At 43.3% G+C, this 17374-nt stretch overlaps 1 protein-coding gene across 3 annotated transcripts in view; it reads left to right on the top strand.

Annotated features, from left to right (window-relative positions):
* Positions 1-17374, top strand: part of LOC120546185 (kelch-like protein 29) — a 222850-nt gene that overhangs the window by 62538 nt on the left and 142938 nt on the right. For all 3 annotated transcript variants that reach the window (XM_039780958.1, XM_039780954.1, XM_039780957.1), the window contains one exon: positions 8815-9125. In XM_039780958.1, coding sequence (XP_039636892.1) covers positions 8853-9125 — 273 coding nt within the window. In that variant the 5' untranslated portion in view covers positions 8815-8852. The remainder of the gene's footprint in view (positions 1-8814; positions 9126-17374) is intronic.

Raw genomic sequence — 17374 nt, 5'->3', positions numbered from 1 at the left:
AAATTCTCCCCCTGGCCTGTGGTTGGTGTGCAGGCTCAACCAGCAGGACTGGGGCCTCTAAAGCAGGTAGGGGTTCAAAATCCTGCTCAAGGGCTCTTGGAGAACTACGTGTACACAAGGGGATCAAACTACAGGCCCTCCAGTCTCAGGATGACCTCTGTAACTGCTTGGCTGTGCAAAAGAAAAAAAAAAAAAAAAAATGTGCTCATGTAAGGGAGGGATAGACCTAAATGTAGAGCCTTTGTTGCTTCGAGGGGGGGGGGTCAAGATACAATCCAGCCCCGGGAGCATCTCCGTGGTAATCATGGGGAAGATCAAAATCGAAGACGCGCAGGGCATCTCCATGGCGACAGAGGCGATGTCACGATCCCTGCTGCCGGCAAACTCTCTGTAGCGGAACATGCAACCACATACCACGGCGGCTTTTTATAGTGAAGGCCAGTCGGCTCGCATACTTCTCCATTGTAAATCACAGTGACTGTATCCACTCCCCTCTCTCTCTTCCACATTGTCTCCCGTCTCTTGCTCTCGTTTACTTCTCTCCGTCTCTTTTTCACTCTCGTTGCCGCTCTGTCTCTGTTATTGATGTCTATATCTCTTGATCTCTCCTCCAGCTTGGCCACGCACTTGAAGGCGGTGGTGTTGAAAGAGATGGATGCTCACTGCCCTCGGTAATCTCCGCAGCAGCCATTTAGATAATTAAGTCACTATTTTTGCACTTGCCTCGTGTCCCGCTACCAGAGCTGAACTACACAGATACGCATGCACATGCCCACATGCATATTGATTTATTAACATGCGTGTCTCAGCCGGTAGTTGCAATAATGCAGCAGCCCATAGAACATGTCAGTTTGTTTGTTCTCACTGCCCTGTGTGTGTGTGTGTGTGTGTGTGTGTGTGTGTGTGTGTGTGTGTGTGTGTGTGTGTGTGTGTGTGTGTGTGTGTGTGTGTGTGTGTGTGTGTGTGTGTGTGTGTGCGCGTGCGCGTGTGCTGTTTGTTTTGATGCCATTGTTGGTTTTTATTTAGAGAACAGAGAAATTTGCAAAAGGATGCAGCGGGGAGAGAAAAGGCGACAGCTGCCATGGGCCACAGAGAATACACAAACACACACACATACATACACGCATAAACACACTGCGTGATTGGCGTCTGGAAATCTGCTGCTCCCCACACCGCGTGGAAGAAAAAGCATGCAGAAAGGCTGGATGGGAAAGTGTGCACACTAGCCCCAGGGTTTTTCTCCAGCTTTGTGTCTTGCCGTTGTGATAATTTGGAGTTTTGTTGAAAGCCTGTGTTTTAATTAACTGAGCCGCAGCGTGCGGTGGTGGAGGTAGCAGTGCCTCTCGGTTCCTCAGGCTAGTCACGTGCCTGGGAAACTGACAACCAAACAGTGGCAGGGGTGTTAACTAACTCAGTCATTGCAAGATTTCATAACGCCGCGGTCATTTCTGTCCGGACCAGTGCCAGTGAGAGCCGGCATTTTTGGACGGAAAAACGTCAGCCCATGCTGTTTTCATCATGCAAAAGTGAAAACGGAGCCAATGTGTTCAAACCACAGTAAATAAGCAGCTTGGAAACCCTTGCATCATGTTGTATCCCCCGCAAAAACACACATGCAGTACACATGCATACTGCTGCCTTTTTTTTTTTTCTTCCCAAATTGGAAGAAAGTTTTACTTTCTATTGCTCTGCTAAAGGAATTGTGCTGATGCACACTGAGGGGGAGGTTTGCTGTCAGTGGTGCAGGTATATGCAATATTCTTAATCTTAAGAAAAAATAACCCTTGTCCTCATCTTCCTTTTATTTCTTTTTCTCTCTGTCTACCCTAGTACACCTTATCCCTTTTTTATCCGCTTTGAATGATTTGGCCTTTGCTTGTATGCTTTATCAAAGAGAAGATGATCAGGAAGTGTCTGTCTCTGGCAAAATGAGGCAGTGTGTGCATGTCACCCACCAGTGTTTCATCCATCAAGGTGTCAGATTAATGTACCTAGTGCCATCTCTCACTATCATCTCCTCTGAAACCTCTGCGAAAATCCTAATAGGCAGATGAGATACGGAAATACGAGGTGCTGGATTCAGATTTAGTGCTTGATCTGCTCACAATGACTGGTGACTACCCCGCGGTTCAGTTTATTTACGTGTCGAATGCTTCCCAATTGTTCTGTCGCTGTTTAAGTAAAACCAGCCTACAACCCTCTAATAACCTGCTAAAATGGAAGCTATTTATGGTCTGGATGGTGCCTCAGCTGGTGGGCTTTGCTCTGAGACGTCCTATGTTTTTATGATCCGCTGCTGACTGCGCCGCGTCTCTGGATTCCACTCAGACCACTAATGAGGTGTACGAATTGTAGCAAAGTACTAATTCCCCTCAAACCGCTGGGATTAATTGGACCTGCTAATGCTACGAATCAATCCCAACAATGGGCTCATTGTTTTCCATGCCAGCAGGTAGCTGCATTCATTTCTGCTTCTAATATCTGAAGATGATGCAAACCCCTAAACCTCACCGCACGCACGCACGCACGACGCACGCACGCACGCACGCACAAACCATGTCTGAACTCATGAGATAGACACAAAACTCATTTTTTCTCCTTTCCTGTGTTTGCCTTTCCTCTAGCTTCCGTTCTGTTCTTGTTTTCTTTTTCCATCTTTTGGAACATCAATTAGGTTTCTCATGTATCACGTCCTTAAGAGGGAAAGCTAAAAATACCCAGGGAGCCCTGGTTCTTTTTCTGGCAGATCAGTTTGCTTCATTAATCAATACTTTACAGAAGTAAAAAAATATATATATCCTAAGGATGCTGGAAAAAGAAATCGCTAAATAAAAGAATTTACATCCAATGTTTTAGTGTACCAGTACATTGCTTAATTAATGACACCAGTATTTGTTTGTCTGTGCAGGTGCACATGTGTGGGTACGGTGTGAAAGATGCACCATCCAAATTGAGACTGCATCTTCATCATCTGCTGTGTCTTGGGCGGTACGGACTCGAGCTGAGGAGGAGAATTTAAAAAGCCTGAGACTCTGGCTCGCATTGCTCCGGGCTATTCCTGTACCAACAGTCTCTCCCATTATTTAAATATCAGGATGAATACCTCTGTTGTCCTGGAGGAACTGTCAGCACATTTACTGGTCTGCGATTGTATGTGAATGCCACGTGCGTGCGAGCAAGCGTGCCTGTGACAGTTAAAGTGTGTGTGTTAGTGGTTATCTGTGCGCATCTCCCACAGGGCTGCTCATTTACACCAATAACTTGTCCTTGTAAAGTTACAGTATACCTACTTTCCCTGGCCCTCATTTGTACCATCCAGACTTGCTGATTGACAAATTGATTATTAGCAGTGTGTGTGTGTGTGTGTGTGTGTGTGTGTGTGTGTGTGTGTGTGTGTGTGTGTGTGTGTGTGTGTGTGTGTGTGTGTGTGTGTGTGTGTGTGTGTGTGTGTGTGAAGCTGGACTGTCACTGGGTCAATAGAAGTAAACACTACTACAGATTGGAAATGGAGTCCTTTCTCTCGGGGAGTATCTGTAGCGGGTGGATTAGCTGGGGGTATTAAAAGCAAGGCAGAATGTGCCAGCAAAGCAAACATCACACCATAGAACAGAAGTATGACACCCAACCCAACCCCACCCCACCCTGATCGCATCCTTAACACCCATCCTCTCTATTTCAGACTGCATACACACACTTATGCTGCTGTTATATCTCATTTGCTTGCTCACTCACACTGGCTCGCCGTCTCTCCGTCGCTGCCACGTTTCTGTCCATCTGTTACGCTCCCTCTTTCCTCACGTCTATCTGCGGCTCCCTGCGTATTCCCACATGGCTTTGTTAACGCAGCTCTGTCACACGCACTCCGACATGCTGCGTGCCGCCTCGGAGTGACAGATGCTGTTCTTTAGGGTGTGTGTCTCACGTTCCCACCTGCCAGAAAACTTTTTAGTTTGGGCTAATCGCTCCGCTGTTGCTTGGGAACTGAAGTTATTGAAGGATCTGGATGTGCACTGCGTGGCCTTACACAGGAACATATAAGATGCAGAGCATCTCCATGGTACGCCCCTTCTCACACACACACACACACACACACACACACACACACACACACACACACACACACACACACACACACACACACCCTTCTACTCCTTAACTATCTTTTTCTCATGTATATATACACCCACACCATCTCACCTCTCTGTCTCAGTTGCAAATGCATTTGGAACATCGTATGCAGGGTGCAATTTCGATTCTGACGCATCAGCAGTGCTAGAATAGCCGTTTTTTTGTGACAACACAACAGATATGCCAGTCAGCCAGCTCATTAGGTTTGATTGCTGACAGTATTTCTCACTTTCTTTCTTTGCTCTTCTGTCCCTGTTCCTTTTTGTTACTATTTGCGTTTCCAGAGGATTAGTGATTTGAATCATTTGTTTAGATTCGCATCTCTCTGCAAAGGATTCTCAGTCTTTGTCAGCTTTTATTTAAGGTAGGAGCCAGAGTCACAAAATAGCATTTGGCGTGGGAAACTCTGATACCCTCAGGTAAGATTATTAACATGCAGACAGGATTGCAGAAGAGCCCCATTAATTGCTGTAGGGTATGACTGGAATGCTGTCATTAGTTTCTTATGAAATTGAAAAGGCTCTTTAAAAAGGTTGGCTTAACAGCCTTGCGGCAAAGGTTATCATCTCTTCCTCTGAACGGCTGTTGTTTTGTCCAGGGCTGACAGTGACTTCATTGGATGTGAAAGAAAATGGGCAAATCTTTATTGGCACCTTCTCCCCAGAGCAGTGCAGCACAGAGCAAAGTGTCATTGTAGATGTGATGTATTTAAGTGTTTATCTGGTCTGACAGAGTCCACAGGTGTGTTGGGTGTTGGTTTCCACAGGCAGGTTTCCTTTTATCGCCTCCTTGTACTTACCCTCACAAACTCACACTCTCAGCCTCAAGGTGACGTGAGCTCGTGCACGTTCGTTTTTACCCACCGACTTTAAAGGAGTTGCCGAAACGTAGTTGTGAAAGGATTTTAAGTGCCTCAGTAATTACTAGCTTAAATCCTTCTGTTCACAAAGGACCATAAATGTAGTGGGATTTGTCTCAGTGACACTTGCCCTGCAGGGTTCGGTTGCCAGCCTTACGGTTACACAGTACATACTGACAGGCATAGTGCAAGGATGACAGGAATTCACTCAGGAGGATTGTGCACATACTGAAATGTATTGTGCCAAGATTCTGAAAATGCCACCTGGGTAAGTGAGTGATAGAATTTGGAGCATGGTAATGTGAGATGCTCCTTTTCAGAAAAACGGCAACATTTGCTGTTTGTATAAACTACTTAAATCAGCCCACTTACACATACACTCACAATCAAAGGAAGAAGTGGGATGTAATGTGACGCCTGCTTTGGAAATTGAACGTTGTATAACATGACGTGGATATAACTAGAGGTGTTGAAATTAATTAAATAATCGATGCATCGAATCGTGGACACGGACGATGCTGCATTGATAATCGGCCGGGCCATAATCGATTTATTTCTGTTTACAATTTAATGTAGGCCTAACAACCTTTCTGTTTACATATTCTGTTTATGTTTTGCACATTCAGGAAGTGCCATGTGCTCAGTGCTGTAGTTTTATGTATCCAATTTATTTAGTATTGGAGCACTGCAGAATGTTTTTCGTTTTTGAAGCGTGAAAAGCTATAAATTAAATATCTTACGTGGCTTTAATAGGAAAATTTATTTGACTCATCGTGATGCATCGAGATATCGAATAGAATCGCTGACATGATAATCGTAATCGAATCGGGAGATCAGTGAAGATTCACACCTCTACAAAAAAAAAATTTTTTTTTTTTTAAAAAAAAAAAAAAAAAATTTTTTTTTTTTTTTTTTTTTAAAAATTAAAATTTTTTTTTTTTTTTTTTTTTTTTTTTTTTTTTTTTTTTTTAAAAAATTTTTTTTTTTTTTATAAAAAAAAAAAAAAAATTTTTTTAGATATAACATGGTGTAACAAAAAGTGCACTTTTTTTAAACCTTAAACATTGAATGAGGCTTTATTTGAAGATTTAGATCCCAACATCATGGCAGGTTATTCTGGTCCAAACCTTGCATCTCTGACCGAACAGGATGTCGTTTTGATCCAAAATTTGCAAGCTTCTCCATCTTAGCGGCACCACGTTACTCCTAAACCTCTTTACACATGCGACCAAAAACTTTGGCACTATATCCTGCCATATGTCCTGTTGTAATAATAAGTATCTACTTTTACTCTAGCACTTTTAAAGTGAAAGAATAATAGAAAATAACATAATCTCATCTCAGTCTCAATCAAGACGCGGTCACTTTAAACTTAACTATGATCATGTAGTTTTAGTCGCCTATTCTAAACCATACCACAACTGTAGCAGATCAGAAAACGCCTACAACTACCTATTTTGGCGTTTATGGATGAGAACTTGGGTAATGCAATTTTCATTTTAAGTACTCATTGAATAATACCACCAAAATAAAGGTAGAAATGAACCCTTTCACAAGATGCGTGCATAACTAAAGTCTTCATCTGCTCTCTTAAGGTTTTATCCACTTGGGCTCATTTTTCAGAAATAGGAAGGGATCAGGGAGGAGAGAGAGAGATGATTGAGTAACAGTTTGATGCTGGATTAAAACCCAACACTTTCTAGTGAAAATGCCAGATACTTTACTTTCCGTTCTTTTACTCTGTGCTGTATATTGCACCTTACTGGAGTTTATCCCACAAAGCTGTCTTGTGTATGGGCTCTTTCAAACTTGGCTTAATACCTTTTCTGCGTAATCTAATGGATTTGTTCTCCAGCGCGCCGTTGTTCCTGGAGGTTTAAAAGAAGGCAAAAAAACTAGTGCAGTTTGTAGTAAATCACAATACTGTCTAGACTGGGGAGCTGATGCACAATGGCACGCTCCCACTTCACATCTGAAAAGCATTGGTGAAAATAAATTGTACAGAATTGTGAATGCAAATGTACTCTGCCCCCAATTCTGACTATTGTGGAGATAATGTCCCTTTTGTTATTTTTTTTTTCTCCTGTTTTTATGTGGAGGAATTGTCTTCGTGGCCTCTTATTTCTCAGCTGAGGTGTGCAGCTCGGATGATAAGAGAATATTACCTGGCACCAACTCTACCATTGTTCGCCCGAACCAGCACCTTGTTTCTCTCTCACTCAAACCTTTTTTTTTTTTTTTTTTTATAGAGATAATACAAGATTATTCTATTGGAAATTCTGAGGTTGTTAAAAGGGGTTACTGTGGAAAGGCGGAGAGGTTGTTGCAGAGTCGGTGAGAATTACAGTGAGTGAGTGAGTGAGTGAGAAAGAGAGCGTGAGAGAGTGTTGTCCCACAGCTTTTAGTTGCTCCGTCTGGCTCTATCGCCGTGTATCAACTTGCTGTGTTTGGACAGAGCAGACCTTGTATGAGAGAGAGAAATAAATGAAGGGAGGGGGACTGAGAGAAAGGAAACAAACAAAATGCATTATGAAAAAGAATGAAAGGGAGCACAACAGAGATGGACATAAAGGAAGAGGCAGTGAGCTTAAGATACAGAAGGGCCAGTGCTCCCACCACAGGCTGTATCATGTATCGCTCGCATCAAAGCTTTGTCGAGAACCTTTCATTTCCAACAGCTTTCACTGCTCAGACACTCTCACATACTACACTGGAGTTTTGAACATGCATTCTCATTACATTTAGCCAAAACAGTACGTGCATACACAGCTGTTCACTTGTATTATACAGTATATACTGCTTTTGTACACACACACAGAGAGTCTGGCATTTCAAGGCGTTTGCTCCTTTGTGAGGCAAGAAGCAGTGTGAAAGACCCCGGCGTGCAGAATAAAGACCTATCATCTGCTGTCATTCTCTCCTTACAGACCAGGGGATTTTGCATGGGGCTTGCTGAACCTGGTTTGAGGTCGTTTATTTATTTCATCTGTTATCAAGGGCTTGGGAAGCATAACGCGCCTTTGGTGAGGAGGAGTACAATGCGCCGCAAACCCCTCCGTGATGGATTTCACTTCTCAGATCCTGTGCCCGCTTTGATTTATGATATAATATGGAGCGATACGCTGCTCGTGCTACACAACAGCGCCGTGTCCCGTACTGATGTAATTCCAGCTCACTGTCGCCTCTTAGCCTATCGCAGCCTGCTGTGCTTGGAAAGGGGGAGAACCCTCAAATGCACTCCAAGGGCAATCTGATTGAATTAAGCAGCCATTAGATGTACGAGATGAGATGTGATTGCAGGGGTATTTATCTATTCAGATGAATGAGTTTTGACCACAAGGTCATGATACTGCTGCGCCGTCCTCGGAGCAACTTGACTGAGCGGGTGTACCTGTTTGCCTCTCACTCGGCCGTATTGCTTTAACCCCTCATTGTTGAGCCTAGATGCCTCTCCGGAACAAATGAAGCTCCTCATGGGGCTGGCACTGATGGTGTTTTTTATAGACCTGCTTAGCAGTGCTCATTTCTCTCCCTCTCGTCGCAGCCCCCGTTAACGACTGGGAGAATAGGAATTAGAGGCAACAAATGAGCAGCAGTGTGTTGATGTCAGTCAGGTGCATTGGGAGCAGATGCTGTGAGCATTTACACCTTCATGTCAACATGGTCTCACCTTCATTCACTCCATGTGTCTCGCTCTGTCTTTGTCCCCCGGTCGTTTCCTATCTTTGAAAACCTCTGCCTTTTGTGTCTGTCTCTTCCCTCAATTTGCAGACATATTACAACATTTCAACCTGACCTTATACCCTTTATCTTTCCACCTCCTGCAGGCCTGCCCCGTTATTCCCTCTGAGAGGAAGAGGAAGTGATGTCACGCCACCACCACCGCTTTGAGAGGGACTACCGGGGACCCTGGGAGCGGAGAGACATCCGCCCTTCTGGCCTCCACAATGGAGGAGCCAATCATAGCTGTGCCTCTGCCGTCGTCAATGGCAACAACCGCCCGGGGCTCCTTCCCCTCCCAGTCATCCCCTCCCTCCTCCCCACCCCGGTTACAGTTGCCGTGACAACGTCGAGTAGCGACATAGCGGTCAAGCGAGGCATCACGGCAGCAGGATCAGTGGCTTCCGCATCTGCCAAGGTAAGAGCCTCAACACCTGCTTCCCTCGGACTCGTCTTCCTGCTCCCTCCTGCTCCGTCGAGTTGTTGTTCTCGTCTTTGTCTCTCCCTGTGTCAACTTTTTAATCTGTGAAGACTCTCCAACTGGACACGATCCCCAACTTTCCCCATGCTTTTGAGGCTTTCCAGCTTCCCTCTCTCTCTCTCGTCTGTCTCTCTTTCAGTTCTCATTCCCCACTTTTTCCAAATGTTTCTGCACTGTCCAACTCACTGGCACTCACTTTTCATGGTTCAACTGTCTCAACTCTTCAAGCCCCTCTTCTCTCTCTCTCTCTCTCTCTCTCTCTCTCTCTCTCTCTCTCTCTCTCTCTCTCTCTCTCTCTCTTTCCTGCCCTCACCATCCTTATCCCTTACTCCAGTCCTGCTGCTCTCTCTGCACTCTCTCTGTCCAATGTCCCTTTCTTGCCAGACCATTTTCCTTCCATCTTAATTTTCTCTTTCCGCCAAATGGCAGGCTTGTCCTGCCTTTGCCCCCTTGGTAATTTTCTTCTTCCATTATGTAAATGACCTCTGACAGTGGCTCAAATGGGTGCTGCTGTCAGAAGTGATGGCTGGAGGTGGTGCTTTTCTTAACAAGCAAACAAACCAGCATCACATCCTTATATAATCCCTGAATAATACCATAGAATAAAAAAAACTTATTTTCTCCTACAGCTATGGAATTTTCTCTGAGCAGAGCTACATTATACACCAGGCCATATAGTGATATGATATTTGTTCCAAAATAGGTTGGAAACAAACTTTTAATGAGTTCTCAAGTGACAGAACTAGCAATATTAGGAGTGTGGCTTATGTGTATATATTCCTAATTTGACTATATATCACATTTGTGTGTACTTTTTTTTTTTTTTTTTAAATATAGAAAACTGCAGCTTGGAAATGTCTGAGCGGTACAGTGGAGAGCTGTACAGTTTGTGTTCGCCACCCCCTTGTCCTGGGATTTGCTAGCTAGCTGGCTGTCAGCAGCGTGTGAAGAGAGGGGCCTTTACCAAAAAAGTGTTAAGACATTTTAGCCTCTCCCATGCCTCTGCTTCCATGGATACCATTCATCTGCTCTCGACACTTCTCCTCACTATCAGATCATTTGCTTTAATTTGATCCTCAGCGGATCCATCTGTGCTTTTTTCTTTTTCCTCCGGCACCTTCTTGGTCTCTCGCTCTTGGTGGGGCCTGCACTCTAAGAGCAGAGGTAAACAATGCTCTGGTAATTTAGCCCGTAAGTGCACATCATTAGATACCCTGCTGAATGCACTGACCACAGACACAGTAAATCTGCTCTGGCACCGCATCGGCCCCTCCTTTTGTGCTGGCTGAATAATTACGTACATCCCAACAAAGTCTCGCCAACTCCCACCGTGGCCGTTGTCATCATTCAATGTCTGCCAGAGCAATTAGGTGCCTTGCCTCACACATGAGTGCCCATTTGGTTAGAGGTACAGTATATGTGGGAATGTGTGTGCATAGATTCAGCAGATATAATGCGGATCCTTCCCTAGATGCCACTCTGTTAGCTTTATTCAGGGATTTACCTTTCTACTTTGTCTCGCTTTTGACAGTCTTTTGTAGGCATGCTACAGAGACAAGCGACATTTAAAAAGGGAAGTACCCAGAGTCTGGGCTCTGCTTTAATTATGACCTAGAAAAGATACAGGGGCCTCAAGAGCTGGCCAATACTATAGGAGCCTGTCTGCTGTCTTCTTCCTAGCTGTCTGCTGTCGTCACTTGCTCTCTCTCTTTCTCTTTCTGTCATCTTTGATCAAAGAGTGTGATGGTCGGATGCAGCTCTCTCTCCGTGGTCCCTGTGTCTCTGCTCTGTCCATGGCTACACTAAAAAGCTGACAGGCCGTTATTGATCTCAACTGTTTGGAGACTCTCCCTTTAAGAACACTGGGGCCCAAGTGGGAACACATTCCAATAGCTAGACATGTACAGCTGTGTGTGTGTGTGTGTGTGTGTGTGTGTGTGTGTGTGTGTGTGTGTGTGTGTGTGTGTGTGTGTGTGTGTGTCTGTGTGTCTGTCTGTCTGTCTAAAAGTGATACCCCTGCACATATTACTCTGTCTAATAAAACCATGAATGGAGTAATCATGTCCCTTAATATGAAACGGGACACAGGACAGGTGTATTGTGTCACATTTTTTTCTGTGGTCTGTTTATAAAAATAATCTTTCTTCGTGTGTGTGTGTGTGTGTGTGTGACAAATGCTGAGAGTTGAAAAGTACCATCTGGTCCATCCTGATGTGAAGCTAACCACATGGAAGAGTGGACTATAGTTAATTTAGAGCTGCACTTTGTTATTCCCTGCCATGCCATTAATTAATTTTCATACATTTATGTGCAGCTGTCACGGATGTATAGTCACTGCAGACACTAAATCCATGTTGTTCATAGCCACAACTATTTCTGTGTCTGGCTGATAAACAGGACTTTTATGTCAGCGGAAAGCCCAGTTTCACTTTGTATACCATTTCTCTTCTTCCAAGTGATAGTGTGACCCACGCCATCATTTTTTATATTCTTTATTTTTTCTTACAGTATCAATTCCACTCAATTTCCTGGGTAAGATTTAAATGGACTTCTTTCAAATGAAGTGATTGTTAGGTCGTAGCTTATTGGATTTGCAAAAATGAATACTTTCAATTCAGCTTTCTAGCAAGCATGGAAGCAGCTATGTTAGATTCACCAGAAAGATCTATATAGTGAATAAGCCAACATTTCACTGTGATGTGATTGTTTTTTACCATCCTGCGCAGTTTATATTAAGTATAGGCCTGCAGAGACCTGAACACGTGGTTACATATCATTATTTGACTTTAAAATCTATATACCTACACCATCTATGTACAGTGTTTTCACCCTATTTATTAAAAATTAAACTCTACCTTTCAGACACCTTTTTAAGCTGTGTTAATTAGTATGCTAATGTACTCCCTTGAAATAGCACTCTCTCACCTACAATTGGTGCTTGGATCAAGAATATGGCACAATGTATGTCCATGGAGAGACTGACATATATATATATATATATATATATAGTGCTTTAAAAAGGTTTTTGTGAAAGATCTATGCTGGGTTGAGTGTTTGCACAGTAATGTTACAGCCTGTTCTTTCGCATTAGGAAGGGTTTTACAGGGTTTAAACGTAGGCCAAGATTGGAGTTTGCATCTGATAACACATAATATTACTAAAGTCTTCCCTCTGAAACATGTGGATTTCCCCTGCATGGTTCTAATCCTTTTTAATGTGACATTTTTAATCCATCCTCCCCTGATATTTAATAGCAGCAGTGCTACCGATCCATATTGAACACAAATCAAATCAAATAATATACAGTTTGATCAAAGGAGTTTCATTCACTCTGTTAACATCCCATATATTATTTTCTCTGTTGTATGTTTCTGACCTATGGAACAGTCTCAAGCTAGCAGAATGAGCTATTCCTTCAGCCTGTGGCCATTTCATGACTTTAATGTCGTTGGAAACAAAACCTACACAAAAAGTAAGTTAGTTTTGGGCTCATGCTGTTCTGCTCAGATAGCTGTGGTGCCAAAAGGTGGGGTCTCCAGATAGATATGATAGATTTATAGAGATTCTGTGAATTGTGTAGTATTTTGACAATATTGCTATAATTTTGAGTTGGTGTAGTACTGAGATAAGAAGATATACTTCTTCTTATTGACTAGTCTTGGAGTCACTGACTTATTTGGTGTAGGATAAAGCCGATAAGTAGGTAGTACTTTTGCGGTAATAGTGGTGGTCTTGAGTACTTCAGTCATGAGACTCTGTAATCCAAGTTATCAGGTTTTTCTGGCTTCTTTTTGGCTTCACATTGACAATGTTCTTAGTAGCTGCTGAACATTTAATTCATTTCACAAAGACCATAATATGACCATAATACTGCGTCCAGGAAAACAGAGTAATGCATTTGATACATTTTCTTTCAGTTGTATTTATGAAAACAAGGAGTGTTACTTCAGCTCCAGCTACAATACCTACTACTGCTTGATCTTCTGTAATCTATAATACCTGCTGCTGCTGGCAGTCCATTAAAGTGCTTTTCCCCCGGCAAGGCCAAAAAAAAAGCATTCTGTTCTGCTGAGCACGTCTTGACACAAACTGCATCCCATGACAGTTGTTACCACCTGGCAGAGATTCTTTTGAGTGGTTAACTCCATTACAACGCATATGTTTAAAAGCTATAGTAGTATGCAAATTGAACGCATCTATGCATTGTCATATATTTGTTTATACAACTGTTTTGTTCAAAGAAAATCCAGCACACTGACCATTACACTAGCAAAAATGTATTTAGAAAAATACAACGTTTCGGTCTCAGACCTTCATCAGGTAAACATATTTTTCTAAATAAATTTTTGCTAGTGTAATGGTCAGTGTGCTGGATTTTCTTTGAACAAATTTTGATCGTCTACCTTTGATCATATCTTACGCACCTGCCCGACAAAAGAGGAGTGCAAAAAAGTTTTCTTATGTTGCATATATAACTGTTTTGAAAGTTGATTTTAAGTTTGAAGTTCTCCTTTTCAAGTAAGCATCATGAATAAAAAAAGAAGTTCCAAGCATTGACGGCATTAATCAATAGAGCTTGTCTTAAATCAAATCACACATTGTGTGGTTTTTTTTTTTTTTTTTTGGTCATTGATTTGAGCCAGCTCAGTCAGCCAATGGATTGAAGCAGACCCCCATACTGTGGCCAACACAACATGGTATCCAGAGAACAGCAGGTGTCATGGCCTCACTCTGACACAATCAAAAAAGAAGAAAAAAAACCGCACAAAAAGCATGTATCTCTGGAGTAATTTATTTATTTTAACTTTTTAAGCACAGGGCTTAAAACTGCATCAAGAAAACCCACTCCATGTGAACATCACAGTTGTGTCCCCGGTAATGAAGTAGACCGCAAGCTTCTGAAATCACTGAATCTTTATTGAGGTTGAGGCAAAAAGGGGAAGGCGTCTTTTGAAAACTGGGAAAACCTTGTGACGAGTTTCCGTAAAACGTAGCGAATATGAGATGATTAAAGTTTAAGAAGGCAAACGCTGGGGAGGCTGGGTGAGGGAGTCAGAAATGGAGGGGGAGGGGGAGGCTGGGTGGCAGCAGCAGCAGCAGCAGCAGCGGAGTGTTCCTTTTGAATTAGCTTCAGATAAGAGAGGAAACTACAGTTGTTCTATCAAATAGTGAAACTCTTTCTATCATCCAGAAAAGATGAAACTTTACATTTCCAAGGCCGACAGACTCACCAGGGGGGTCTCAAAGAAAAGCAGCTTCCTTTTTTTTTATGAGGAAAGCCGAGAACACTAAACATAGCTGGAGGAAAAATGATTGCTTCGTAGCTTGGAGCTTACATTTTGTTACTTTATACTGATGGACATAAATTGACGATGCAATCCGATTCAATTAGATCATGCAGAACGTTGATACGACAACAGAAATCTTAATGCGGCTGTATAACCGTCAAGCTTAGAGGATATTGGGGCTGTTCTCTCATTGTTGACATTTTCACTTCAATTGAAATTCAAAATATACACTCCAAAATTCTCTTTAAATACTAAGTAGCACATGGCTTTCTACGGTGCCTTTATCTTTCTCTGAGGAGCTGGAAGGTAAACAATCTTCACACTCTGCTGCCCGGATTTGATTTATTAGCTTCTACTGTATGTGTTGTCATCCTATCACAGACTTGCTGCGTGCCATTTGCATTCACAGTGGAAATGTCACCCAAATCCCACTCTCAGAAGACGAGTCCTCAGAAGCAGACCAAACTGATTGATGACAATTGCTTTATTTCACCGCCGCAGGTTTCATTTATTATCCAAACACCATCATGTAAAACCTGAAGGCCTTTTCGTAGGTGAGTCGTGTCTCTTTATCCGATTTCCAGTTTTTGAACGGTGTCGTGCAGTTTTCAAACATGTAGAGCCAGAGGTCTTTTGCACATTTTGTGCTTTTGTAAGTGGTTAAAGTGGTGAGCGTGTCGAAGTGCATTTTAGCGCTAAAAGTCAGCTGTGTCCGTCCAGGCTGAAATGTCAGTTTGGATAAAGACATCCCTCAGTGGGTATGCAGAAAGCCGCCCTCAAGTTTTAGATGTGCCACTATTAAAAAATGTCAACTCCCTTTTGGCTTCTTCTGATTGGATGATTTTCAAAGATAATTTTTGGGGCTTTTCTGCCTTTTTACTTGACAGGACAGCTAGGTGAGAAAGGGGGGGGGAGAGAGAGAGAAGACATGCAGGAAATCGTCACAGGTCGGATTCGAACCCTGGACCTCTGCGTCGAGGCATAAACCTCTCCGTATATGTGCGCCTGCTCTACCCACTGATCCAACCCGGCCACATGCTGATCGGATTTTTCCTCACTGGGAAAACAGGATTTGTATCCCTGGCACAACACAGTCTGCCCGCTGTTTCCAAGGAATACATTCACAGCTTGTCTAGTAAGATGCTGACACCTGCTTTTAATTGATCTGACAGTTTATAAACTGCCCACCATCATTTTCCTACTCCGCTGTTTTACTTTCCATTAGTCATGCATTAATTCTTTGGTTGTTTTTTTTTTCCATAAACACAAACCTCATCATGTTTGTGGACGAACAAATCCGCTGCCAAGCGTCTACAACAGTGTCATTAAGAAACCGTGGACCTCAAGGGATTAAGCGGTGATTTTTACTCCAAGATGATATATGGAAACTTTTGAGTGTTAACCAGAAGCAGTGATTGTGTTTTTACCGGGAGCAATTGCACCAGGGTCTGGATGTCTCCGTGGCACCATGTGGGGAGAATTAAAGCTTTCCGCTCCAAATCGGACCAGGCTATGCTGCAGTGATTGCTAATCAGGACAGAGATACAGAGCCAGACAGACAGACAGACAGACAGGAAGCCAAAGAAAGGCAGACAGACACCTCAGTCATGAGGAGTGCACACTGTCAAACTGTCAAAGGAAAGGCACTGTAAAAAGGGAACTGTCAGTTTTTTCTTCTTTTTTTTTTTTTAAATCAACATTTGAAATCAGATTAATGGAAAGTAGGAGTCCTGAGTCTGATGACAGATTTATCGGAAATCTCACGCTTTCATCAAACAGTCAGGACATCGTCATCTTTTATCGTCAACAGAAAATACCTGCCGCTGTCTTCTTGATTTTAAGAAAAAGAGCCACACGAAAATGGTCTACCGATGTGGGACGATAACAGACGGGGCGACAGGTCAAAGAATAGGTGAAGCCGAGTGTTATCTTTGTCTGTCTTGTCAATCTCCCTGTGACAAGATGTTCCACAGGTTTTATCCAAAGCCTATCGTCTTGTGGGTCCTACTGCGTCTGTCTCTCTCTGTCTGTTGGGGTAGGATCCCAGCCGACCTTTTGTACCAACAATGGAGCGCCGCATTTATCCATCCAGCCGCCTGTCTTTTCCATCACAATTCTCCAAACCTGGCCAAGTCCTCATTCTCTTTGCCTCTGCTTTTGAAGCATGTGCTTTATCGGAGCTGGGTTTTAATAAAACCGAGGCGGAGACAGGTTATTGTTCTAAAAACCATGGATTTCCCAAAATAAGACAGCTTTTAGGGTCCTGGCTTTGTGGTGGGGTTGTTCTTGTGACAGCGGGCTTAACAAAAGACTGTATGCACAGCTCTGGCAGGAGAAATTACGACGGTCCAGAAGGGGCAAGCTCTTCGTGTGTGTGTGCGTGTGTGTGTGTGTGTGTGTGCGTGTGTGTGTGTGTGTGCGTGTGCGTGTGCGTGTGTGTGTGTGTGCGTGCGTGTGCGTGCGTGTGTGTGTGTGTGTGGCAGCCTCCTAAACACACCGGCTGTCTTATGCGCCTGGCTCCAAACTGATGGCTCGATCTAATAAGCAGTCATTGGATATCAGATTTGCTTTGTGAAAGATGAGATGCAAGCTCCTTCTCTATTTATCTCACAATGACTATGCAATATGAGTGTGTGATATTGAAAGGGCTGAGGAGTGTGTTGTCATCCAATACTGTACATCTGCTCTCCCGGCAGCATACAGAGATCATTGTCTTGCCGGCCTTTGAGGGAGCAGAAACTGGCGCGTCGGACGTCACTACACAAACATAGATGTGTTTACAAAGTGCACATTCGTCTCAGACTTGCTCTTTCTGTCTGCCTGTGTTTGCCAATGCTCTGTCTCCCATGCTCAGAGATGGGTTGGGGAAATTAGGAGCTTCTCTGCAGCAGCTCGATT

The sequence above is a fragment of the Perca fluviatilis genome, chromosome 18 (assembly GCF_010015445.1).
Source record: "Perca fluviatilis chromosome 18, GENO_Pfluv_1.0, whole genome shotgun sequence".
Classification (NCBI taxonomy): Eukaryota; Metazoa; Chordata; class Actinopteri; order Perciformes; family Percidae; genus Perca; species Perca fluviatilis.
This window is presented reverse-complemented; position numbering and strand designations above follow the sequence as displayed.